This window comes from Manacus candei, unplaced genomic scaffold, assembly GCF_025592945.1.
Source record: "Manacus candei isolate 608988 ecotype Guabito, Panama unplaced genomic scaffold, ASM2559294v1 h1tg000037l, whole genome shotgun sequence".
In the NCBI taxonomy this organism is placed as follows: domain Eukaryota; kingdom Metazoa; phylum Chordata; class Aves; order Passeriformes; family Pipridae; genus Manacus; species Manacus candei.
The window spans coordinates 3,879,921-3,907,449 of record NW_026138085.1 but is presented as its reverse complement, the minus strand read 5'-3'; the positions used below and the strand labels follow the sequence as shown (position 1 = coordinate 3,907,449).

The 27,529-nt window shown below is 40.9% G+C and overlaps 1 protein-coding gene across 3 annotated transcripts in view; it reads right to left on the bottom strand.

Annotated features, from left to right (window-relative positions):
- SLIT3 (slit guidance ligand 3) overlaps window positions 1-27,529 on the bottom strand; it is a 477,653-nt gene that overhangs the window by 196,011 nt on the left and 254,113 nt on the right. For all 3 annotated transcript variants that reach the window (XM_051793681.1, XM_051793682.1, XM_051793683.1), the window contains one exon: window positions 17,585-17,656. In XM_051793681.1, coding sequence (XP_051649641.1) covers window positions 17,585-17,656 — 72 coding nt within the window. The remainder of the gene's footprint in view (window positions 1-17,584; window positions 17,657-27,529) is intronic.

The following is a 27,529-nucleotide window of genomic DNA, read 5'->3' as shown; positions in this document are numbered from 1 at the left end:
TGGTGCACATTTTTCTTCCCTTCTGGCTGGCTCCAAATTGATGTACACCACTCTATTTCCCTGACAAGGAGGTCTTAATTACAGACTCAATGTAATGACAGTAAAATCATTAACATGTAGAAATGACTGTCATGTCTGTGGTTTCTTAGGTAATATTTATGCATTATTCTTCACATCTTTCTCCATCCTCTGGTATAGGTATACAAATGTTCAGGACTAGATGAGAGTCAGAAAAAAATTACACTCCTAAGGCTACAAGCAATCACAAAACTTTTATGGAAGAGAATTTGGGGGAAAAAAGTATAAATGTATAAATTTTGAACCCTTCAAATATTACAGTATTTTACTTTAAAAACTTAATACTTACTTTTAAAATAAAGTATTTTATTTTAAAAACTCACGAACTCTAAACATCCTTTCATGTCCCTTTGGCTAATTCAGAGGTCAATAGTCAAACACTATCAATTCTGTAAATCACAGAGTACACAGAGATTTTGTTTCTATTACTTGGACTTCAATTAATGTGATTAAGAGCATACAATAAATACCAGAATGCCTGTCAACTTTTTCATCTGAAATACGACTTTCAGTACAATACATCTACGTGCTTTATTCCAGTTTAGTAGACATGAACCAAAAGGATATTTTGGCAAGGATATCAGAAGAAGTTACACAATGTAACAGAATTATCTAAAATATTCACTATTCTCTAAAATAGTGACTGTCTTATTGTTTCCCAGTCACACTTCAAGAGGGAAAATCTATAGGAGCGTTGGGTTTTTTGTTAAATACACAACACTGTTTGATGACAAAACCACCTGGTACGTCCCATCTTAAAAAAAGTTCTGGTATCCTAGTTTTTCACTGAGAAAAGGAAAAACTGCTATGCAGATGTCCATTTTTGTGACTACAAGGCATTTTCACAACGTACACAGATCACTAGCTGTGCATCAGTACAGCACCATTCCCACAGTGATGCTTCTTGTTTACAGCCTGAAAAGATTCCAATGGAAGGGGCAAGGGAGACCTGTCAGATGCTGAAGATATTCCTTGTTACTCGACGGTAACAGAGACTGATTTTCTCTCCCATTCCACTTCTGCAGCTCATTAGCAAAGCAGCTAATCAAATTGAGGAATCTTAACTCAAATTTAATTCAAATTGAGAACACACTTCTCCCTGAGCCTTCACAAGCACGGTTACTAGAGGCTGTAACACATGGCTGTGCTGGCCACTCAGGTTGGTGATCCACACCAGGCTGCTTTCGTGTCACATTTGGCTGACCAAGGGACATTGCAGCATTTGCAGAATTCTCAGTTAGAAGGAAATATTCAGAGTCATTTACTGATAGGTAAATTGGGAGAAAGATCTGCAAAGGCACCAGCTCATATACTAGATTTCTGGTTTTGAATGCCTTTTATGCTTGGGCATTGTAGATTCTTTACAGGCTTCTAATACATGGGATTTGATAGCAGGAACACCAGCCCTCCTTTGTCAGCATGTTTCCAACTGTCTGTGGGCTTCAAACTCAGCTGTTCAGTTCCTTTTTCCTGCTCAAAACTCCCTCAACCCTCTGTGGAAAGGAGAAGGTGCCGAGTTATCTTGCACTGTGATAAACCTGTGCTTTGAAAGTGAGACACTGAAATGGAGCAGCAAAGCAAAGGGACAGGGCTGGTGGGGCACAGCAGTGCCAGGCACTGCAGCACTAACAACTAACATTTCCTTCTGTCTCCTCCAATTACAGCCCTGCTTTATCACGGGGTGCTCGGTGGCTGGGTGTGTAATCCCCGTGTTGTGTGTCCATAACACCATGTAATTGGGCCTAATGCAAGATTATTATCTGTGTGCATGCAATGGAGAGCCACAAACGGTGTGTCTGCAGCCTTGTAACGTTCCCAGGAGTGAATTACTGTCAGACTCCCCGATTACTGCTTCTCCCACAACTGCCTGGTTTCCAGGCTCCTGTCCCCAGTGCAACCATACATCCAGCAAATGAGAACAGGAAATTTATTCAGACTTAACCAAGGCATCTCCAAGCATAATTAAGCCTCTCATGTAAATAGTTTTCTGGGTAATGTTATTTCTACTCAGAAGTGGGTGAACTGAAGCAAAAATAGGCTGAACAGTTCACCCCAAGTTGCCAGTGGAGCTCGAAAGGCAACACTGGTCTGTCCCAAGTATGGCAGTGCCACCAACACAACTTCTCCAAAACCCAAAAGCTTTAGGCTGCGTGTGTGTAGTGTTGGTAAATGAAAATAACGTGAAGGAATCTTTTCACAGTTGTAGATGTGGGCTGAAACTGTGCAGCCTATGCAAGATTAGACACCACCATCAGTATTTCTGCACATAAAGAGGAGGATCTAAGGGTCTGTCTGAAATACTAGAGATGAAACAAACTTGGGTGACTGCATCTGCAGCAAATTTTAACACTAACAGTGACAGTACCTTAGATCTCTGTGTTAGCACATCCATGTAATTTGCTTTTAAGCCTCCCTTCAACTACATAAAAAGCCACTGCAAAGGCAAAAGACGTTCTCTGGTTTTTGTATTCAAACAAGGGTTAAGCAAAGCAGTAACAGGTTTCAATTTCAGAATGGGAAATTTTCATTAGATACAGGGGAAATATTTCTTACAATAAAACCAGGAAAAATACAGAAAGGAGCTGGACAGTGATCAGAAAGTGAAACCTGTAATAAAAGACTAAATGAATTCCTGTCAGGAATGGCATAAGATTTGATGGGCCCAGAGCAGGACAGTAGGTGACAACTTCAAACCCCTTCCAGCCCTTACATACCACCCAATATAACTAACAGCAGCAATTCCAAAAAGGGAATCTAAATCTATATTTAGTAATAAAACCAAGACTTGAATTTTATACACTGCCATAATTAATGTTTGTAATTAACTTTCAGATTGCAGGGCAAAAAGGAGTTATATTTCCAGTAGCTGTAAAGAGCTATTTTTCACACAGGTCAGGAGGAATTTGCATTGAATTAAATATTTACTGCTTCTTATGGCCTCTGATGAAAAAGCAAACTGGCTTTGGCACTCTACCCCTCAGCACTGAGTACAGTCACCCTCGCCTTTCAAGGCATCCAAGCTTTGCTCATTAGGCAACGTCCAAAACTCAACTGGATCTCTTCAGAGTTCTGGGGAGTCCCGAGTGCCTCTTGTACTCGAGCCTTTGATCTCCCCACAGACTGTTTAAGTTAAAGCCCACAACTACCATGTGGGCAGATAATGAAAGCAACTGATGCTGCACTGATTAATCCGTTACTCTCGACTGTTAGAAAACATAATGATCTCACAAGGGGCCTTATTCACTGACATACAGTAGCAGAGCTCTGCTCTGACACCTCAAATTAGCAGCAAAAGCAATAACAGCTGGGGTTTTGTCTCAATATTTGTACCCAACTCTAAAATGAGCTGGCACTGTCTAAGTGCTATTTTTAAACACAATGTTAGCCCAGGCAAATAACGTTCTAAATAGTCTCCAGGTGACAAGCAAAATCCACTGAAATAAAAATAACTAGTTGCCAATTTGTGGTTTCTGTTCTAGTATGAGTCTTTTGACAATCTGTTCACAAGTGTTCTCATCACAGCAAGGTGAGAGGCTCTAGCATTGTTAACTTGGGAAGCAGACATCAGAAATATGACTATCTCAAGGACACAGAGGAAAGAAAATGTTCCTCTTGGAAATGTATGGAAGAAATAAAATAAATAAGCTTAGCATGGAATTATGCACAAAACTGTCAGCAGTGTTTACTGCTACAATTGCCCAGTTCTTCCCATTCTGTGGCTAATTTTAATTTGCATACAAGTGTCAGATTTTAACTATTTAAGCCTATTATAAAGGCCAGATGTTTATGGCAAATTTTTTTTCCCCTTGAAGGCAAGACATTACTTTCAAAAACATCAGGCTTTGGGGAAACTGAGTTATTATAATAACAAATTCTTTGCTTAAAATGCCTGTTTTGTCACCTGTCAAGAACTAGGATGATCACATTTGCCCACAGTGATAACTTTAGGGTATATTAACTTAAGTCCTGTAATTGTTGCATTAACTCTTCTTAGAATCTGGCTGTGCCTTTGTCAGAGTCTCTGAGACTGGCGAGCTCAGGAGCTGAAGCTCAGAGCAGGGGAGAGGGAAAGGGAGGAATTTTAGCTATGAAAATGTTGGGCAAACTACGTAGCTAAATAGATTTGGACTAGGAATCAGTGCAAATAGGTAAAAGAGGCCAGAAAAAAAATCATACTGGCCTGCACAATCAAAGGGTTTATTGCAGCATCTATACAAGCAGGAGCAAAATTAAGGATACTGGTGACTTATGGCCAAACCTTTCCAGTGCTACCTTTAGCCCTGCATTTATGTTGGATGTGCATATAGAAATATCATGCCTGAATTTCCTTGCTTACACTAACAAGAGAAGAGAAGAGAGAGAAGAGAAGAGAAGAGAAGAGAAGAGAAGAGAAGAGAAGAGAAGAGAAGAGAAGAGAAGAGAAGAGAAGAGAAGAGAAGAGAAGAGAAGAGAAGAGAAGAGAAGAGAAGAGAAGAGAAGAGAAGAGAAGAGAAGAGAAGAGAAGAGAAGAGAAGAGAAGAGAAGAGAAGAGAAGAGAAGAGAAGAGAAGAGAAGAGAAGAGAAGAGAAGAGAAGAGAAGAGAAGAGAAGAGAAGAGAAGAGAAGAGGTAAAATAAAATATAGTAAAGGTTATACAGAGAAAGAGAGTACAAAATTCATTGAGGTTATGTGCTATGTTACATGTTAAAACAAGAATGTCATTTACATGTCTTACATGAAATGTCTTACTGCTTCCCTTTAAGGATGTTGCTCTTTCTTTACACAGAAAGACACAGCTATTTTCCCACACAATCCAATCACCTCTATTAGCTGTGGAAAATACAGGTAACCAGTTGCATCCCACAATTCTCTCTAACATCTATGACCAATGAGAGTTGAAAAAGCTTTTTCTGAGAAATTTCAATCAGCTTTTCAATCTTTCACATGGCACTTTGATTCTAGGCAGAAAATACAAATTGAATTCAGCCTGAATGGAAATATAAAAGCGTTGGTGCAAAGACAAGAGAATGCAGGCTGAAATTATTCTGTCACTACTTTATTTTTGAATTAAGGATTCTCCAATAAATTATTCTTCTAAACTCAAAAATGGCAAATAAATCGTTGTCAGGTTTTTTGGGGTTTTTTTTGAATCAAGAAAATTTCCCAAGTCTTTGTCCAAAGGCTCCATGTTTTTCAATACACTGGACTGGGAATGCCTGCTGTGGCTCTAAATCCCAATTACATCCAGAATTTTTACTTGGACTCAGAGAAAGAAAAGTATTTCTGCAAACACTGTATAAATGTTTTGCATCATCAGGGTAGTTTTGATGTTTCTCTATGGTACAAATTTCAGGGCTGATATTATTGCCTAGAACCACTGGGAATGAGTCCAATTGTCATAATACCCAGACCAATGTCTGCTGGAGTCAAAGCAAGTCCCATTGCTGATTTCAGCAGGGAGTGAGTCTAGTCACTGCAATCTATTTATTTAGGCATAGAGTTTCACAGGAGCCACAGCAATCAAAAATATAATTGTATTCCATTCCAAGTACCCTACTTTTTTTTGTAGATTTGTTTGAAAATCTCTTGTGCAATCAATTAATATAATTAAACTTAAAATAAATACAATTATTTTACTTTACTATAAATTCATTGTTAAGTAGATACGTTTTTATTTTTATTTTTTTAGGTTACACAGAGATGTCTCATACTAAACGTGGCTCTTGGTGTAACCCAACTAAATGCATGTCAGGTACTGTTGTTTATGGATTCTGTGCTACTCCTGACAAAATCAATGCAAACTGGACTGGGTTCTCAATGAATACAGAGGTCTGAAAGCCTACCAGCATTTATGGAAAAGATGAAAAAGAATCAACAAGACAGAGTCAGATTATACAAACCTTAATTTTGATGCATCAGTTCTTCAGCAAAATAAAACAGTTTCTCAGGTCCCTGCCTGAACAGTTGTTTCAGTTTAGTCTTTTCTGAAGCTGAAGCAGCCTTATAAACATAATCCAATTCAAACTAACACGGTTCAACTCCATAATTTGAAAGGAGCAAGCAATTTCGGTCATTTGTTCAGGCTGAAGGCATTTAATGATGGAGATTTCCAGGGTAAAAGGTTTCAGCATTCAGTCAGCTGAGTGCTACAGTTTTCTTACAGGACTCCACCAGAAGAAATTCTAAAGAAACTGATTAAATTTGGATCAGAAAGGAACAGTGCCATTCTTCAAAAGAGTGTTTTAACTTGTCCCATCCTCAGTACACTGCAACCTTAATGCTACAGCCTTACAGCAAAAGCCTCTGCTCTGACAGCCTCCCCCTCCACGATAACCTTTTCATACTGGTCTGTGTCACACCCCAGGGACAGAAAAGCCATTCCAAGTGGTACACAGAAATTAGTTGTCCTTTCCAAGCTAGAAAAAGTAATAAAAATGGTCTTCTGCATGGAAGGGGCTATGTGACAACACTGGGTCTCCTTGGGTTGGTTGTCGTGGCAGCCTGTGGCCACCTCAGCTCCTGCCGCAATGCGGCACCGCCCGCGGGACTGCGGGTGCTGCAGGTCCAGGGCTGGCCACTGGGAACAAAGAGGGACGAGCCACCAGCCCCACGTGTGACAGGTACATGCACACACAGCAAATGGCACGGCACTGGTGGCAGTTTAGCCTGAGCATCAGTGAAAAGGTTTTACTAATGCCATGTATGAGGCGAGCGATGGGAATGCACGGGGCTGACAGAACCTCTGAGCTGCATTTTCCCCCAACAGCAGAACTACCAGGTCCTGCAGGTAAAATAATGCTCCTTATTCCTCTGGCCAGATCAGCTATTCTGATTTCAGTGTCTCAGCTGCCCCTCAGCTCCCAAGGCCGTGGCATTTCCACTGGGAGAGAGCAGCAGGAAGAGATCTTCCATAGCTCCAGCAAGAGGACAACGGGCATGGTGCGGCACTGAACTGCAAAGGCAATTCTTGGCTTTCTTTGGACAGTAGAGGAAGGAAAAGAACCAAATCTTTCAAAGAGAGAACGCTTCACCTTGACTGCCAGAATTGCCTCCCCAAAATGCAAGACACTCAGAAGATATTTGTGGAATAATTTTATATTCTAATAGTATGTGATGCCTCTACCTGCAAATCACACATGCTGGAAAGTAAGGCTAATATACAGGCTAATTTAAATCCACATGAATGAAATAGGGAATGTACACACACCCCGTGAATTTAGACTTGCATGTACGAACAGTTGTTAAGGAAAAGTTACATTTACAGAGGAAAGAAATGCTTTGAAAGAACAAAGACTACACGTAGTTTCTAGACAAGGGCAATTAGATGTTTCTTGGTGAAGCTGGAAAGGGATCTGCTTTCCATCAGGATTTTATTTTAATAAGACATTAGACAGCGCTTGTGTGCATCACACAAGAAAAAGGTCAACATGTTTAAAAATGCCTATCTTTCCAGTTTTTACATTTCTCCCAAACACCACTTGCCCATGAAGAAGCAGCACTACCTGCTCATATTCATGCATGCCTATGCAATACAGCTAAGAACCCATAACAATTGGAATAGCAAATACTCACAGCGTTTCACTTGCCTTCAGTCCACAGAGCGAAAAAGCGCAAAATAAAACACACACACACAGAAAAAAATTCGACGCGCTCACGATCTGTTCAGGAACATTCTACATTAGCTAAATAAAAGGAGTCAGACATTGTCCATACATGGCTGTATCTCTGCAATATCTGCATGCACACAAAATAAAATATACCTGCCATGGTGGATGCTCTGTCCTAACCGTTTCAGCCTAAGTGCGAGTGAAGCGCCTCACCTGGTTTAACGCCCTACCCGTGGACGGGCAGACGGGGGTGTCTCGCAGACGGAATGGACCCAACCCTTTTAAGACACGGCTGAAATTGCCCAAGGAGCCAGTAGGAAGCGTGGGGGTGCCTGCGGCGGGGGCTACCCCCTCCCCAGAGCCCGCCCAGCCCGCGGCCGCCTCTTGCACCAACGGGGGCTCCTCGGCGGCCTTCGGGCGCCGCCGCAGAGATGCTGCATTGCGGCAATTTATCGACCGCGGGAGCCAAGGCTGAGGCTGAGAGCCACGAGCAAGATCTGCTCCGCCACACTCCCTTCTCCCAGCAAAGCCCCTGGGGTGTCAGCCACAACCCAAGATTCTGATGGTGAACAGAGGCCTTGCTGGTGTATGCTCCTACACCCCCTCAGCACAGCCATCGGCTTCTCGTCTACTTTACCCTCAAAGAAATCCCACTCTGAGCAACAGTCTGGCACTTGCAGACCACTGATGTCTCACCCCACCCAGCACTGTGAAGACAAGGGGATGTGTGCAATTTTTAGGAACTAATGGCACGACTGTCCCTTGTTTCCTTCGATGGTTTTATGTAGCCATTGATGCTTTTCCAACTGATTGAGCTATTTTCTCATACCTCTAAAACACTGAAGGGCAACATGGTACATCACAGCAAAGGTTTCCGGATGACCTTAGAGCACCTTAAAATTTGTTTCTAAGGATCTGCAGATGTCCCAAGCGTGGTCATCCATCACTCGTACGGCCAAACCCAATGCATTCGGATTATTCACCCCAAAACAGAAACGTAAGGAATGTCATTCCACTTCAAAAATATCGAACCAGTCAATGTGAAATTGTTTCATTTACGATAACTTAATTAACATAGAAATTGTGATTATTTGTCTTCAAATTACTTTGACAATGTTTTATATGTCCACCCTTAAAGCAGCTCTTAATTTTTTTTCTTAAACCCAGAACTGGGTATGTTACATAAATAAAGTCTAATTTATACTATTTATACTATTCATATGTCTTTCTTTTTCAAGTTTTACAAATTATTTTTCCTGATTTAACCACAACACGCGTGCTTTTGTCATCACATATACTTGCACACATATATACCTACATTATATGCATAACCTTGTGAACAGCAGGAAAAACAGACACATTTTGATCTTTAGATGAGAAGTTTCCACCAATGCTTTGTTTTTCAGGTGCAGCTGTAGTTATCTACCTCCCTTCCAAGCTAACTATCTACACATTACTGATTTGATTTCTAATTTACTATAGGCACAATATTATTGTCCCAGCCTAAAACATTGGATTATGCCAGTAATAATTAATGCATAGTACCCTGATCTCTGGAGGTACAGTTTAAATATTTGACACCTTGCTTGAACTGGGAGCTCAGCAATGCTGGTATACGGAGCTCCCATCATAATCTTACTCTCTCTTTCCAGAAAAACAGACTTCTGAGTCCTCCCTCGTATAAAGACTGGCTGTGGCTCAGAGCCTTTGTCCATGTTGTTGTACTTAGCACAGTAGAGGGACAAAAGCAACCTCTGAGAAAGACAAAAATGTTTAGGTCATAAACAGTGCCTTTGATTGCACACAGAAAAAAAGAAGGGAGCCATTAAGTGATTTGAAACATTTTTTGAAATTTCATTTTTTCCCGTTGTGGTGACTGACCCCGGAGCAAGAGGGGATTCCCGAACAGTGTCACAGAAGGGCTGAGGACATTCTGGGATATCTGACATGGATATCATGTGCTACAGAGACATGTAGCCTGCTCCCCCAGCCAAAGAGGCTGTTGATGCTGACAGAATTACATCCAGCTACCGTAGTCTCAGTCATCCTGCTGCTTTGGGGAGTCCTATAAACAACGAACTGCAAGGGACGGCATAAAATGACTGTTCATCTGCCTTGAACTCGTTAAGTTCCCTCAGAACTGTGTCATCACCTCAACTTTGCCAGCAAGGAGTTTTATTGCCATCCTAGTCTTCAGCTCAGCTCTTGGTTAAGGTGTTGAGCCACATCTGCATTAAATACACAGTTGAGTGTCCTCTGGATTAAGTCGTTCACATTCATTCGACTTTCAACAGTCAAAATGCTTGTTCTACATCTTTTATATTACTGATGAAGAAACTATATTAGTCAAAGGGGAGGGAGGGCAGGTCACAAGATGAGCAGAGCATGCAAATGAAACAATTAATATCATGGCAGAGAAGGTTTGCCAGAAATCTCTGTGTCTCCTGGAGTTTTGACTTTGGAATCTCTTGGAGCAGTGACTGCAGCACCAATGAAGGGCTTAAACCACACAACCCATAAAGGCTGGGCTTCTTCAAAAAGCATATTGGTCAGTGATTCATGAAACTAATAATTCTAACCTGGCACTGCTCTTATCTTGATAAGTTCTGCAGCCGGTACAGCTCCAGGCTATTCTTAAAGGGAAAAAAACCCTCCAACCTAATGGGGCAGGGAAGGAGAATGAGCACAGCATTCAACTACTACATATGCTCCAGGAAGGGAAAAAATCCATCTTTTCTAAATATGTAACACAATTAGGGACCCGCACCGAGGATCGAGAGGAATGTTCATCAATTTGCGAGGACATGCCCGGAATGCGGCAGGATTAGCGAAACCATTGATCAAGGAATTTATGCAAATATATTCTCCCCATAAAAGAGAGAGCTACATTACATCTCTAACAGGCACCAGTGATTTTCAGAGACCCTCTTTTACCCACTCTTATTTTATCTCGGCTGGTCTTTGATAGAAAGCCTGTCACCACGGTGCCATCTGGACAGTGTTCCCTTCACCATGCTGTACTTCCAACCTCCCATTTGTAATCTGCTGCAAACAGAGGTTATCTCAGACTTCATTTCCACATCTCGAGCAGCCACACCACATCTCCCACGGACATGCATCAGCAAATAAAAACATTTCTTATCAAGCAACCCTGTAAGCACCCCATCTCCCCTCCATCAATTCTTTACGCTGATTATGCATCTCATTTCCCCGGGGTCCAGTGGGGGGGCAGTACCCTTCTAAAAGTTCACCAGAAAAAGGCATTTCTGCAGTTCAGCTTATCCCTGATTTATATAACTGAAATTGTAATAACAGCAGCCAGGTTCTTCAGGAGCATTTCTCCTTCCCTTACAGACCTACAGCGACACAGGAAGAACAGGAAAGGTATAAACTCCAGGGCAGTCTAATAAATAACAGAGTAAGGAAAAGTCAAAATTTCCATTTGCCCACTGACACCTCTGTATTCTGAGCGCACCATTTCTCAGTTGCCAACTGCTGTTCTTCCTCTGGCATAATCTGTGTGTGAGACAAGCTCAACACAGAAAGCTGAGGATACTCTTAGATGTCAAATTCCTTGGTTATCAACTAATTTTACCTGCCAGATAGATACTTCAATTACTCATACACTGCCAGCGGTTACTCCCTTCAGTTTTCTTTTTACTACACATATTATTTACATGTTGACTGATGAAGTCAAATAAAGATTTTAAATTACTTTATTAATTTACATAAATTTGAGCTAACACACAACCTTGGGTAAGAGAAAAAAAACCCAGCAAAAAAAAAACCAAAACCAAAAAACAAAAAACCAAACCCACAAGAAAACTGAACCAAAACCCTCATCACTTTAATTTCACTGTATGAATACATACACCAGTTATGCAGATCATTTTAGATAGAATTCTCATTTTCATTATTGTATTTAGCCATTTTGGTATCAGTTATAGGAACACAATTTACAGAGTTCAAATTTGATCCTGATTGCCTCAACCGACCATAATTTCCAGCAAAATAGAGGAGGAAATCACATTTGTGTGGCATTTTCAGGCTTTCATTAAGCAATGACATCTCATATATTTAGAATTATGTCATGACTTTCATTCCCTGTCTCTCCAGGTTGGGAAAGCAAATAAAAATCTTCTATCTAGTTAAGACATGCCCAGAATAGCAGTTTGCAAATAAGTAAAAGTGACTACATAACTGACTGTTCAGCATACAGAGGCAACCCTAGGAACAATTTTGTGCCTGTAGCACAAAATATTAATTTCTGTTTAAAAAAGTTCTTAGAAGTTTGCTATGACAAAAGGTAGTGAGCATTATAGGCACACTTCATCCATGACACCTCCATCAGAAATTGCATGGACTAAATCTTTTATAAAGCGTCATCTTTTATAACAGCAACGCATTGGATCGAAAGGAGGAAAGCAGGAATAACCCTATTCCACTGGTAAGATGCTTGCAATGACTGGATGTGTCAGACAGTGCAAAGAACTGGGGGCTGCAGACCAGACTGGTCTGACAGATCGTGCTGTGTCCCGCTGAACACGGCTCGGGGCCGGAGCAGAGCTCGGAAACGCCAGCGCAGCCCTGGGAGTTCCGGGCTTCTGTGGGTTTGTCATGGAGCAGGAATAGGAGTGAGGCAGAAATATTTGGAGATATAAGCTTCTACATACAAACACTGACACAACAACTTTAATTTCTAAGACTCCTACCATTGTCGTTTCAAGATTTCGCAGATGGAAGGGTGGCGTGTTTTCCTTTATTATGTTTTGCAATCAGAGAAAAAAAATAATTCTTTTTAAAGACAAAATATTTAGGGCTCATTTGGAATTGAAGTTACAAATATTTGGATGTCTCTGTTTGTACTTTTCCAATATTATTTCTGAAGGAATTGCCACGATTTTTCACGCTGAAGTGTCCGAAGTGGAACGGTGGAACCCTGCGTGTGTAGTTTGTTGCTATGGACTCGATGCTCATTCACTTCAAAAAGCAGGTGAGCTCAGGAAGGAGGATTTTCAGACACAGTGCTATTACATGAAAGACCTACAATTAACATGACTAACAACAAACAACCCCCCAAATCATTCTGTGCTAGCTCTGTACAGCAAGAACTCATTTGCCATCTTTAATAGAATGCTACCCGCAGACCTCCCAGGATTAGCTCTTGGTAGGATAAAATCTTGTGCAACAAACAGAATGTGTTCAACCTCCAGTCCCTCTGGCTATCATTATAAAGCAGGAGCAAAAACAGCTTTTACAACATAAAGAAAATACTCCACCTAAGTTGTCAACAGTGACTCGTAATTCTTTCTGTGCTGTCCACATGCTATAACTGCCATGTCACCACACAGTTTTCAAGCTACCCCAGAGAGACAAAACAATGATAAATAAATTAAAGGGGTTTTTGCTAAATTGAGTTCTGTTTCTTACTGAGAAAAATTGTTCAGCTCTTCCAGTCTAATGACAATAGCGTGTTCAGTCACTCGATATTACTACTTTATCCAGTTTGAGCTTGTTGAACCACCTTGAAATTAATTCCTTTTATTCATGTATCCTAAGGGACTGGAGGTGAAATTCTGAGCTCTCAAAGAGTTTTATCTCCTATCCTTTATAATATTGCACATTTGGAAATAAAGCTTTGGACTAATTTCTAATCTACAATGATATGAACGATATGGTCACACACCATAAGGAATACTGACCAAGTTCATTTTGAAGACTACTTTGGGGTGGTTTGGTTTTTTGTTGTTTTGTTGGGTTTTTTTCTTAATAATCCTTTTGGAGTTTTTTTAATAACTTTTAATCATGCTTACGGCTACACTAATACATATTTCTCAATAATACTCTTATTGCCAGATATTTGCCATGGGACATAAGTAAAAACTAAGCAGAGCAGAAAACCTTCTCCTACTAAAAAAAGCTTTAGTTAGTGAAGGTTTCACACCAGTTTTCTTCAACTCTTCCGCACATTTCTATTCCAACAGGTCATAAGATAGTTAATAGCTTTTGCCAGTCATTTATGAATATATGCACCTTTTACATTTTATTTTTGTTCTAGTTGTCACACACACCTTTCTATGTCTTGGAATGCAAGACCAAAACCACTGAAATATACTTTCATCTAATAAAAAGGGGGAAAGGAAGTATGTCAAGATGAAAAATCCCTATTTTATCAACAAATAGAAAACAAAACCTTCATGTGAATAAAATCTGACACAAAAATGAACAAAACCAGTCCCAGTGCAGGAAAGGATGTTTAAGTAAGTGTGTCAGTTCTCCATGTCATTTCTCAGGCATCATTCTCACCCTGCTGCAGGGACAAAGACAATCCACAGAAGGCACCAAAGCACTCCATATTCAACATTTTCGCATCTTTTAACCCAAAACTCAGAGTCAGCAGGAGCACTTGGCACCTGCATTAGGTGAGACCATAGGATCAGGGACACCTTCCATGGCATTCCAAACATGGAGGCTCATGAACACAGAGGTGACAAAAAGCCTGTGTTTGCACTGGGAGCTGCATTGCCTTGGTCTGATCCAAGCTGCAGCTGACGTTCACAACTCACTGCACCACGTCAGCTACTGAAATTAGGCACAAATTTCAGTGTCATTTTCATCTCTACTTCTGTGCTATTTGTTGGTACAGCAACACATTCATAAAACAAAAACAAGAAAATAAAAATAGTAAGAGAAAACAATCTGGGAATAAACAGAAATAACATGGACCATGGCAGGCTCTTCACTTCGAAGGATAACTGCCCAACTTCCTTCCCTTCCTACGGCTACTGAACCACAGAGCTCCTCGCACTCGTGATTTTTGAGGAACTCAACCTGAGTGAGAAGTGTGATCCAGAAACCAAAGTGTTTCTAAAGAAAGCATTCTTAGTTTTACTTTTTGAGTAATGCAAAGCATTTCCGTTGCTGCCCCGAGTTCTCTACAGAATTTAGAATTCCGTAGACGGGCGGCGCGCGCAGAAAGAAGATGCAGGAATGGAAATATTCAATATCAGAAAGATCACAAGATTTCGATAAGATAAAGGGGAAATACATTATTTGGCACCCTTGCGAACTGTTCAAACAAATAATTAATTTTTTTGCCAGAATCATTAAATGTTTTCTCCATATTGCATTATAGGTTAAACTACATCTGCGCAAAATGCACGGCGGATCTGAAATGATGAAATTCGGTTTCACTTGTTAAGGTTCTTTGATGGTTCAGATCATTTTATATTTTAGCACTTATGACTATTTTACAACTGAAGATATGATATTCTCTAGGGCATTTAGCAAATTTATTTTGATAGAGAGATCAAATGTTCAGACTTTGAAGAACAACATGGAAAAAAATCGTATTACATTGGAAGCATAAAACTCACATTTTATGACTGCAAGAAAAATAAGTTTAGAAATAGATATTATCAATCTATTTTCTCATCTTTTAGAATTAAGATTGATTTTTCCTGTAGCAGTGTGTCTGTGCTGAAATTAAAAATGCATTGAAGAACTGATTATGATGTATTTTATATATCCTCCTCTTCTCCCACCCAAAAATAACTGGCACAGAATTAACCAATTAAAAGCAGAAGAGGTAAATAAACTAACTCAAAGTTTCCTACATCTTCGGAAGAAGGGATGCATTCCCAGCAAGTTCTGCAGAGCCTGCAGAACTCAGGATTTTACAGAAAAAGCCTCCATTTATTGTCCAGCCTATTTCAGTGAAAGTTATAGCACAGTCTGCTGTCAGGGGAGGACTGATTCACTCTCTGCAGATATGGAAAATCAGTCCATAACAAAAAAAAAGGGAAAAAAAAAAGGCCAATTTTTAAAGGAGTTAATTTTTTTTCTTTTCTTCCTTTCTTTCACTACACAGTAGACTTTTCAATCTGACAGACAAGTAAAACTTCATAGTGGTAATGCATTACTTTTCCTGAAAAGTGCTATTAATATAGAATGCGAACAATACTCTTGAAAGCACAAGTTCCCACATAAGAAAGTCGTCAGAAACCTACTGCTAACTCAATCTGAGCAACACATACTATCTGACCCACATCAGTGTCCCAGCCTGGGAGACAGAGGGGCCAAAGGCACCTCAGCTGGCCCTGACAGACACAGCCACCACTCCCAGGTCCCTCAGACTGCTGAGCTGTGCTGACACTGGTGACAAAACTCCCTGAGCATCAGCACAAGGTGTGTAGAGTCCTTGGGCAAGAGTTCCCTGTGTTGTCACACGTGTATTCAGCCCTCTGTGGTGTGTGGCACAGGGTTGCCCATACAGCCCACTGCCCATCCCATACAGCCCACTGCCCATCCCGTACAGCCCACTGCCCTGCCCATACAGCCCACTGCCCATCCCATACAGCCCACTGCCCTGCCCATACAGCCCACTGCCCATCCCATACAGCCCACTGCCCTGCCTGTACAGCCCACTGTCCTGCCCATACAGCCCACTGCCCATCCCATACAGCCCACTGCCCTGCCCGTACAGCCCACTGTCCTGCCTGTACAGCCCACTGCCCTGCCCGTACAGCCCACTGCCCATCCCGTACAGCCCACTGCCCATCCCGTACAGCCCACTGCCCTGCCCGTACAGCCCACTGCCCTGCCCGTACAGCCCACTGTCCTGCCCGTACAGCCCACTGCCCTGCCCATACAGCCCACTGCCCATCTCATACAGCCCACTGCTCTGCCTGTACAGCCCACTGCCCATTCCATACAGCCCAGTGCTCTGCCTGTACAGCCCAGTGCCCATCCCATACAGCCCAGTGCCCATCCCATACAGCCCACTGCCCATCCCATACACCCACTGCCCTGCCTGCTCTCAGGAGCCCAAGGCAATGTCGTGCCTCTGCTGAGCCTCCAGGTGCCAGGAGCGTGTGAGGCAGGTGCTTATTTTAACCACCTACCATTTGCTGTTTCATCCCATGTAATTTAAAGGCAAGCTCTGCAGCAGTCTGGGCAGGCCTTCCTGCTGTACTTAAGTGTCTAGGGTGTCACTGCTGGTCCAGCACCAACTCCAGGTCACATGCCGAGGGTTTCAATTTTGGAGGGGTCGTGTGTTACCCCCAGCCCCTTCCATTTCAGCTTAGAACTATGTGCTTTCACAAGTATTAACACTCAGCTTCGCAGGATTAACTTTGAGGTGACAGGAGAAGCTTTATATCAGTTCACACAGTGAAAACCTATTCCAGAAAAGGTCTTTAAGTGAACGAGTAACTATCAGTAATAAGCAAATTATCTGCTCAGATACAGAGTTCTGGCTAATACTGGATTTACATTACAACGACTGTAATCTAAATCTAATATGCTGCTTCTCTCTTAGAGTCAGCTTGCACTGTCAAAGCCTTTGCTTCTCTTTCCGTGGTATGTGCTGCAGCTTTAACAGCCGACGTGTAAAGTTTGTGGTACATGGAGAGCACAACGTGGTGTTATTTCAGCCCTCAGAGAAGGATCCTCCCCAAAAGCCAATGACTGCACTGAACAAGCCTGCCAAACGCCCGTCTCTCCTCCCTCTTACATACAGAACACCTTTCAAACAGCTTTTTGTCTAGGGCACTGGTCAGATATCTCATAATATTGTTCCTCGCGAACCTGTTACCCATGCGCTGCTCGGCATCAGGCAGCCCCGGGCAGGTCAGCGGCTGCAGAGCACACACACATCGGACGCACTTGGAATGCTGCTGAAGCCCATCTGTTCCACGCAGCAGCGAGCACGGCAATCTCTCTGCTCCTCAGGAGCGGCAGCGGAGAACTCGTCTATTGTGCTTTAATTAGCAATAACCCCAGCCCGGAGGGGAAGTGCGAGGTTTGGCTTTGCCACCTGCCCCGGGGGGCCGAGGCGGGAGCCCCCAGACTCCCCCAGCACTGCAGCACGGGCAGAGCCGCCCCCCCAGCGCCCCGGCACCGCGCACCGAGTCAACTCACAGGATCTCCAGGTCGCGCAGGGCTCGGAAGGCTCCATCTTCGATGCAGCTGATCTGGTTGTTGTCCAGTTGCCTGCAGGAAGGAAGGGAGAAGGAGGATGAAGGCTGGGAACGGGCAGAGCTGTTTCAGAGCGCCAGGTTGGGGCTTCCCCGTCACCGAGGTGTCCCTCCACCCCCTCGCAGCGCCTGCTCAGCTGCCACGCTGCTGCTGGGGCTCTGCTCGCGGCTGTCTGACAGCGCTGCACGATGCCGCACACTGAAGCCTGGCAGGTCTCAGTAAATATTAATTGCGCCTTTTTTTTTTTTTTTTCCTCCTTCTTTTCTCTCTCTCTCTTTTTTTTTTTTTTTTTTTTTTTTTTTTTTTTTAAGGCAGAAGGGAGTAATTTCATTACATTAGGGCATCCAATCCATTATGAGCTTTTACCGTCATGTCACTGAAACAATTTCATTAAGCTAAAGGCCTGTAAATCATTGCAGGTCACTGTGCTGCCCTCTGTGACCTCCCAGAATGCCGTTTTTTCTTTTACTGGAAGTTGGAGTCCTCTGTCCTGACAGTACTAAATCTCCAGGCTTTATCTACCCAAGAGCTGTGAGAGTGCATAGGGAATATACCAATTCCAAATTAGACTCAACTAATCTAATTTTATAGTCTTTTTATTATTCTAAGCACCAAATGTCTGTGGTGGTTCGATGCCTCTCTGCATTGTTACTGGTCCCATCTGGTAGCCCGTTCTATTGAAAGATTTCTGACTAAATACAGATCCTGTCTAACTGCATCAGGGAGAGCATCCCAGTGACAAAAAGCATTATACACATGTACACTTAAACCACTATTTTGCTTCAAAATGTGTAATTTAATATTTGGATGGCAGAGTTCTCTCATTTGTCTCCCTGTATGCGCATGATTTAAATGTATTTTGCAATACATGTGGACACAGCAGTGCAGCTACATCTGTCTCTTTTGCTTAAAAAAATTACAGTTGGAATTTAAAATTCAGTGATTACATTTTCTGACATCTGATCCCTTAAATTTTACACTTAAAGAAATAAAATTACATATCTAGCCACGTCTAAGTAAAATATCTGCATTTCATGAAAAAATAGAGGCAAGCTCCTGACTTTATACGACATTGCCCTTTGCACAGCATAAACTTTAGATGTGGTGAAGCAGAGATCTATTGTACTGTGCATGTAAATATTATGAACAAAGATTCAAAGATTGCATTGCTGTGCCTGATTTCTATTAAATATATATATATATATGGAAATATAGCAAATATATTACACCCATGTATAATATAGTTGTATAGTTTGACCAACTTCTTTTCATTTATTTGCTGCATCTAATTTTTGGTCTACATAGAGATTTGTCATCTTACTACACAACAGAGCACAGACAGAGCAAATACAATCTTTATGAATTCCTTTAAAGACTGAGTTTGATCTACTAACACTGAACATCTTGAGTATGTATATATTTGACACCTATGGGAAACTCACCCTTTGTGCTGTAGTGTGGTGTCAATGAACAGCATGTTTTTTATGATTTAAAGCACAGGAAAACCCATAGACACTCTAAGGTCTACTAAAAAGCTTAGGAAGCACAAAGCCCAACTAGGGTTTCTCATAGCTCTTGTAACTTTGGAGACCTTTGTGAATTTGGCAAAACTCCAGCAATGTCTCCTATACCGACAGACAGCGGGACAAACAATCATCCCAAAGGGATTTCTCTGTAAGAGTTCATGCAGAGTATATGTGCATGTGTAAGTAAATGTGTATACATACATATTTATGTTCTCTCTGTTTCTCTGACCACCTAAGAAAGATGCTAAAACCTCTATATTTTTTAATGCCGTGAGGGCCTTCAGCTGCTGCATGGCTTCTTCTGATATCCCTGTTTAATTGAGTGGGTTGTCAAAAATTTGTGGCTCAAACAGAAAGGATGGCACATTTTCAAGAGGAATAAACTCCAAATGAGTTCAATATATCACTGTTATATTTATATGTAATGACTTATGTTTATATTTAATGTTTATATTTATATTTAACTGTTTGACTAAGTATTTTACACTTAGCTTTACTAAGCATAAAGTTGGCACATGCTAGCATGATGAAGAGAGAGCTCAACTTGAGAATCACCTCTCCCTCTCCTACGGGAAGCACTGTATACTGTGTATTTTTATTTGAGTTATAATATTGATTTTTCTGTCAAATACACTAAAATAAGCAAATAAACCCAGTGTGCTAGTCACAAAGCCTTCTGATTAAAGGGCTTCCTATGTGGGTATTGGGTTTTTCTAAAAAAACACTACTCTCACAGATTGATTTTTGCTGAAGAAGCGTAATGATCATCTTAATCATATTTCCAGAGGTCCAGTCATGCTGGTGCTAACAACCAGGTTTAGTCTGTGTGATCGATGCTCAGGACACAGCAAGGGAAACCTCCAGATGCTCAGAAGACACACACTTAGCAGGATGGGCAGTAAATAGGGAAAATATTCATCAGTGAGGCACCCTGGTTCTGTGGCCCATGAACTAAGTCTGCAGAGTCTCTGGGAGAGATGCACACATTTAGTGTTCCTCTGTCCCAGAGCTCATGTCTCCTAATATCTATCACACCAACACTTGCACATGTGCCTTTAATGCAAAGCATGACAATTTCTTCTCAAAAAGAACAGCACTGTTAGTTGTCTTAAAATCAGGCCATGGCTTGTTTTAAGACCCTCCACCTCCCTATTTATTTCTCCATGTGTAAAGATGGAAATCCTATTTCTATGCATCTGTATAACACCCTGGTGAGTGGTTCAGTCGAGACTAGAGATTTGAGAGTTTAAAATCTAAACACTTTCTTCTTTCCAAGGCAACGTGTTAAGTTTAAAGATTTGGGAAAACTTTAGGTGAAGTCTTACAGAAAGGCAAAGACAGGTGTTCAGCACATACTTTTACACCCATGAAGACAAAATAAAGGCCCTGTGATGTGGGCCAGCAGCCAGATCACACACCCAGTGTGGGTAGGCTGTACGAGGGGCAGAACAAGCACACCTAACATTTGTTGAGAGGAACATCTTACCTGAATAAAACTAACCATATGCAGAGAAAGTAAAAATTTGACTTAAATTAAGAAAAAAAAAAAAAAAAAGGGAAAAAAGCCAATATTTCAGAACAGGTGGCACAGACATTTCCCTGAGGAACAGGTGACACCGTCCCCATTTCTCCATCGCTGCCTTCTGAACGGAGCACTCACACACACAGAGCACAAGGCAGCTACCTGAGACACAGGTCAGCTGCTCCAGGCTTACAGGGAAATTTAGAAAATGGTCTTGGCCAGTAGAAGCCTTGATTCAGATTTAAATGCCACCTCTAGTTGTCAGCACTCATAGCTGTTCTAGGAAAACTTTTCCTGAAGATTCCAAACAGGATGTTACGTACACAGAGGTGCAATGTATTGGTGACTGAGGGTCAGACGACAAAAACTCAGATTCAAGGCAATTTTAAAATGGACAAAATCACTTTTCATACCTCCATTTACTCCTGCCTTTTGAAGGAATAAAGCCTTTACTGCCTTTTGAAGGAATAGAGCCGTAAACTCAGATTTTATCTAATACTACTAAGTGATTCAACTGCCTCTGAAGGAAACAGTGTTCTCACGCTGAAAAAGTGAGCCACTGCTTTTAAAAGAGGCTGAAGGATGAATGAAACCACAATCACTGAGCTGTGTGAAACAGCCAGGCAGTGGCAAGTTACAAGAGATACAAGTGAAGGCATAAACAAATAAACACCACCAAGCTTTGAACTTCCAAGTTTTGCTAAGTGACACGGATAACTGACTTTAATTTGGGTGAAAGTGTTTGGGTTAAATGCCAAGTCTCTCACGGATCACACACAAAGAACTGGACTTGGTGACATGTCCAGAACAGGTCCTTGCTCCAATGTCAGCGAGCTGAGATCCCAGCCTGGGAAACCCAGCAGCTCCCTGTGATTGAATTATCATCCCTGACCTCACCTAAGAGGCTCCAGGGATCCCAGATCTCCATGACAGGCAATTAGCAACCAGACAATGGGAACAGATAACAAAGAGCAATACCAGAAGACCTCAGAGAAGGGAGCAAAGCACTCAAGCAAGGAAAATATTGAATGGGCAAATGGGATTTAGGTGGAGTGTGACACAGACAAATGCTTATAAACGATGCAAGAATTTATGAAACCATTCAGAGGAAAAAGCATCTTTCACAGGGTAGAGCTGTAATACATAAAGCCACACATATTATGATCTGCCTCTAAGCAGGGCTCAATACCTGCAATCAGTTTTTACTAAAAAGCAGGAGAATTATGTGACTAAATTTTATGCAACTGATTGATCACTGTCGAACTTAAAACTGATGTTTCTTTCAAAAACCAAAACAACTTGGATACAAATCACCTTTCTAAGAAATGAGGAATGTGTCCTAATGGATTTGTGTCATGGGAGAGCCTATGGTTTGGCCAAGACACCACTTTAAATGTCTAAAACATTTCCCTGACAGAGTATAACTCCAGCTTATCCATCCAGACTTGTGCATTATCCACCCAACTCAAGAGTTACATTTACAATAATATTCATAAGGAATAGGGTTTTACAATGTTGATATTCTTTTGCCATTTGAAATAATCCTTTAAATACTGAGCCCTGAAGGTTTTGCTCACAACAATAAGGAATACTTAATTTTCAAATGCATTTGAGAGACAAGAATCCCCAGCAACAAAGCTGATATAATTGTTATCATGTTACTAGCTTTAAGATTTTTTTTTTAAGACATAAAACTATTCTAAAATATTAAAGAATTCAAGTCATGCAGGGTGAAATTTTCCAAAACTGAAATAATCTCATCTTTTATTAACATTAAAAATCAGTTAGTGTTTAAAACCCTACATTTATATTAGTAGCAAGGTTTCCTCACAGCACATCAACTAACCTGTGCCTATATTAGAGCTTTCAGTATTTTTTCTCCAATTAGCCACACTCACATTCATGAAGAACAGGCCCTTCAAGCATCAACATTTCACAATAATGAACTATATAAGCAGTGTTTTGTACTTTATTCAGTGAGGGATTTTTTTTTTCTATTTTGAAACACTATCAAGGCCACTACAGAGCTCAAGTGCTAATCTGTTGTTTAATTATACTGTGACAGTAGTTAAATTACTATAACCTCTTTCTATATTTTGCCCCAAATCTAGTTAAATATTGAAATAAAAGCCTGCAGTAACAAGTAACATAATAAATAGTGTTCAGGTTTCTTTGCTTCTCACATTTCACATGTTTAGCATAAAAAAGCAGTGGTTTAACAGCTTTAAGAAGGTTCTGCAGTTACAGATACAAAATTACTGTTATAGATGATATCTACCCTTGTAGATCTGAATTTAGGCAAGAGCCATTATCTCATTAATAAAAGACTTACATTTTTAACCAGAAATATCCATATTAAAGGTATTGTATCTCTAAAGTATTTAAAGGAATCGTCAACAGCCATTTCACAGGAAGGCAAATTCACTGTAACTTATTATAGAATCATTGTTAGAAAAAGAATTAATTTTGTTAATTAGATCTCCAAAATAACCTCTGCTTGGACAACATTTTTCCCAAACCTTTTCCATTTCATTTCTAATACAGACTGCTGGGTCTCTGCCATCCCTTTCCTGTAAAGTTTACACTATCATACTTAAGCTCTTTAATAACCTGTAAGAATTAGATACACTCTATAACATTTAATGTCTTAACATAACTTTAAGAATATTAAAATCTCAAAGGATAGTGACACCAACACATCTGTGTAAAATTTCTCACATACCAATCTAAAGTCCTTATCCTCAAATTAATTGATAAGGAAGCCCCAATAAATGGGAAAAGATGGTTCTTTTAAGTAGTATTAAATTCAATTACACTAAAATAATATGAAGTTCTTTCAAAGTGGCTTTTAAGGCATTTTTTCACATTTAATTTTTACTCTATTGATGCTTCATTAAAACCATTCTATAAGAGCTTGCTTATATTAGAAAATTGAAAAAAATGATACAGCTGCTGTGATCAAGCTGCAATCTCTCCCTCTGAGATTTTTACATGTGTTCCAAAATTCCTTTTATTTTGTCTCCCAAAGATGTGGTTTTGCCAAAAGCCATGGTTGAAGCTTTTGTGCAGAAACAGCTCATCTGCCTGAAATAACTGGGCACAGTCACATTCTTCAGTTTTCACACCCGACCTCTGCTGCCAGGTTGTTAAATTCAAACAGGGAGGGACACCTGACTTGAAGGGGAAGAGTTGCTTATAAATAATTATTCTGCAGACTCTTCAAAAGTATTAAATATTTACTCTGAGTATTTGTATTACATAAGCTCACAAATCAAAGTGCTGCTGTCAAAAACGAGCCATCAGATCAGCTTAAAGCAAAACCTGAGTGGCAAATGAACATGGAGACTACTCCTGCCACTTCCCACAAGGACAAATACACATAAACCCAAGATTTCCTTTCAATATCAGGTGCTTTAGAAGAATTTTCTTTTCTTTTTTTAACTCTCTCTGGTTGCTGATGTAACAAATAGTGCATACCAAGCACAGAAATGGCTGTCTCCATAGCAATTGGGGCAGGTTTTGTGGTTTCCTTAGTTACTCTTGACTGATAACCATCTGTTGTTCTCCTCTGCCATAGCCCCAAAGGGGAAAAGGGGAAGAAATGAGGAAGATAAAATGGGTGTTCGAGAACACCAAAGTTATTTAATGTGGTGGTTTTTACACTTTTAGAAGGTTTGCACTTCCTTAAATTCTTACTTATTGTTATTTTCAGTTCACAAGTATCAAATACCAAATGTAAAGAAAAGTTCTACCTCCAAAATGTTACTAATCAAGTTACCTTATTAATAGGAAATCATAACAGGGAATCAGACTAGGAATATTAATAGGGATTCACATCATTTGGGATGTTAGTATGAAACTGGATGTGAAACCAAGGCACTTATATAGAAAAAAATCAGATATTTAAACTACATCTAGTAGAAGTTTTTAATGTACAAAGAGGGGTGGAGAAGGTGCAGGTGGTTACAGCCACCCATCCCAGGTGGAATGGGATCCCTAAGGAAGTGGTACCTCCCACCCCTGACCTGCAGCGATGCCTGAGCTTTGTTTACACATTTGTGGCTGTTGTTTCTATCAAAACTTGAGCTCCTTCCTCCTCTCCAGGGAGGGGAAGGCAGACACAGGTGCAGTGAATCCACAGGGCCCAGGCTGCTGTGCCTTGAGGACACCAGAGAACCTCATCCCAGTGCCCACAGCACGAGACTACACGTGCTCTGTGAGCAAGGCCAGTGTTCACACAGGCTCAAGGACCATCATGGCATCACTTATGTGGAACTAACAGCACATAAGCCCTGCTCATTCGTGAAGGCAAAACAAATAAGCCCCCACAGGCGAGCTGTTCCAGCTGATCAATGCGGGGGCATCAACCGGGATTTGGGTTTTCTTCTTGAAAATGATTCCGTGTGTGTGTTCCGTGCCGTAACAAATTCATTACACAACCAAAACCTAAAAAAGGGAAGGCACAGAATGCTTCATCCCTCCCTGTTAAAAAGTGTATCAGCTGCCAGTTGTCAGAGAACAGACAAGGTTTGTTTGGAGCTACCAGTATTTCTAAGATGGGCTCGCAGGGGTGCAAGAAACTGGAGCGATGCAAGGCAGGGTTAGTGCCCTTCTGGTTCTGCACACAGCACAGGAGAGGAGACATTCTGCACGTGGATGACATTCCTGCTGCTCTGAGGACACCACTGCAGGGCTTCCCTGGGAATACCTGTGTGCCCAGCTCTGCCCAGGGCTGTGCAGAGCTCGCCAGGAGCCCCCAGGTTGGTTATTTAACAGGGTCGCTTAGCAAAAGCTGTATTAACTTTGGTGGTTTACTGTTTACACATTTGTATTATTAATAATTTTTAAAAATCAGGTTTGAGAGGAAAATTACGGCTCTCCTGCTTTTGAGAGGCTTTGACTTGATGAGCAAACCTGAGAATGACCTGAGGGGCAGAGTCTGTGGTGGAGAATGAAGGGAACCCCTGGCAGGACAGGGAAGGGGAACGTGCCAGAACCTGGACTCCAGCAATGCCTGTTTTACACGGTTAGGGGAGATGACAGAGCAAAAAGAAATCTGGACATTTGATCTCCAGACATCTGTCCCCTCTGAAATCCCATAGTACATTAGATTAATTCTATCACCCACAGTCATACAGTGACTTGAGATATGTATTTTCTAGCCCTTAAGAGACAAATTAGGAGGAAGTAATACCAAACCAGCAAATGGCAGAGTGTCAGCCTTGCTGCATGGCTGGTAAATTTGGGCAAACCAGTAGGTTTTTGTATTTTGGTGACTTTTTTTTTTGTTAACTGTGAAATTAATATTAAAATTTTGTGGATGAATATAAGCTTGCACTTATAAATGGTAGTTTCTTAGTATAACACACCAATAAATTTTCAACTGGATCCTGGTTTATCAGATTGTTTAAAAAAAAAAAAAAAAGAGCAGCTAAAGCTAGAGAAGGAAGTGCACTTCTGAATATCTCAGTGCCCCATTTTAGGGATTTTATTTTTTTTTTTTAGTAGGGTTCTATTCAGCTCCTCAACATTTAAGAGATGCTAAAATAACAACTATATCCCACAGCCACCAGAGCATAGTTAATGAACACTACATATTTCAAGATGCTACATTAGTTTTAGATAACTCTGGTAGGGGTTTCCAGTACTGATCATGCTTAACACAGGTTCAGAAGTTTTTCTAAGGGGTTTCAAAGCAGGCCATTCTATCTTTAACACAGCTGTGGGCTCTGATTTTAGGAGAGAAGTGCCACTCCAGATGATTAAAGGTGAGGGGTGTAAGAGCTGTGCTTCCAGGTTTTTTTGTTTGTTTTCCCCCTTTTCTCCAATACTGATCAGGCAACAGTAGCTCGCTTTTGAGACATGGAATTTATCTCATTCTAGTGGTTTCTGCTGTAAAATTGGCCACTGAAAAATAATAATAATAAAAAAATAAAAATAGTGGTTTAATTACTTTAAGACAAGGAGTCATTTGGCTTAGTTATAGCTTTGTGTCATTAATTGGGGACCTGTCTGAGTATTATCAGAGGTTTTGTTTTTAACATACAAATGCTCCTAAACAACATGCAGCTCCAAATTCTGACTCCTCATCCTGTTTGGATGCTTTGCAGGTACATGATTTCTCAGGCCAGCTGAGAAAGAGCAGCAGACTCAAGTACATCATATAACCACATATAACATCATATAACCACACTCTTGTGCTGTTTCCCTCTTACTGACAGAAAACAAGGCTGGCAACAGATACTTACAACATTTGAAATTTGTTTTCCAGTCGTTGCTGCAACGCACATGCAGTGCCCTGACCCTCTGATTTTAAGTCTTTCTATCTGTCATTTCTTAGCATCACATCTCATTTTGCAAGCCAGATGTGTGGCTGACTTGTAATCAATCCTAGAGAATCATATGGGTGAGTTTGGATGAGTTGGGGCTAAGGGTGGGAGAGAAACATTCGAATTCAGCCTAAACCTTCTGAGCTCTTAAGGCATTTACATCAAACTTCATTCTCACTGCTCAAGGCAATGAATTCAAATTCCCCATCCAAAGTCCCACTGGAATTACTTCTTCGAGTCTGACTCTGTACCTCATTGCCACAAATTTGCTTGTTCTCCTACGTGATTTCAAACAAATAAGTTAACATAATGTGTGCTTTGGATTTCTGCCTTATCCGCTTCTGCTACAAAAACCTCACTGAAAGGGTGAGTTCTTGTTGTGCACTTCATATATTTATTTATATTTGTACTAAGTTCATAAAAATACTACTTTGCACTTCTGTGGGCACTTACTGTGCTTATATATTTAACTTAGGTAGTTACATATACATACACTCATATATAAGTAAGG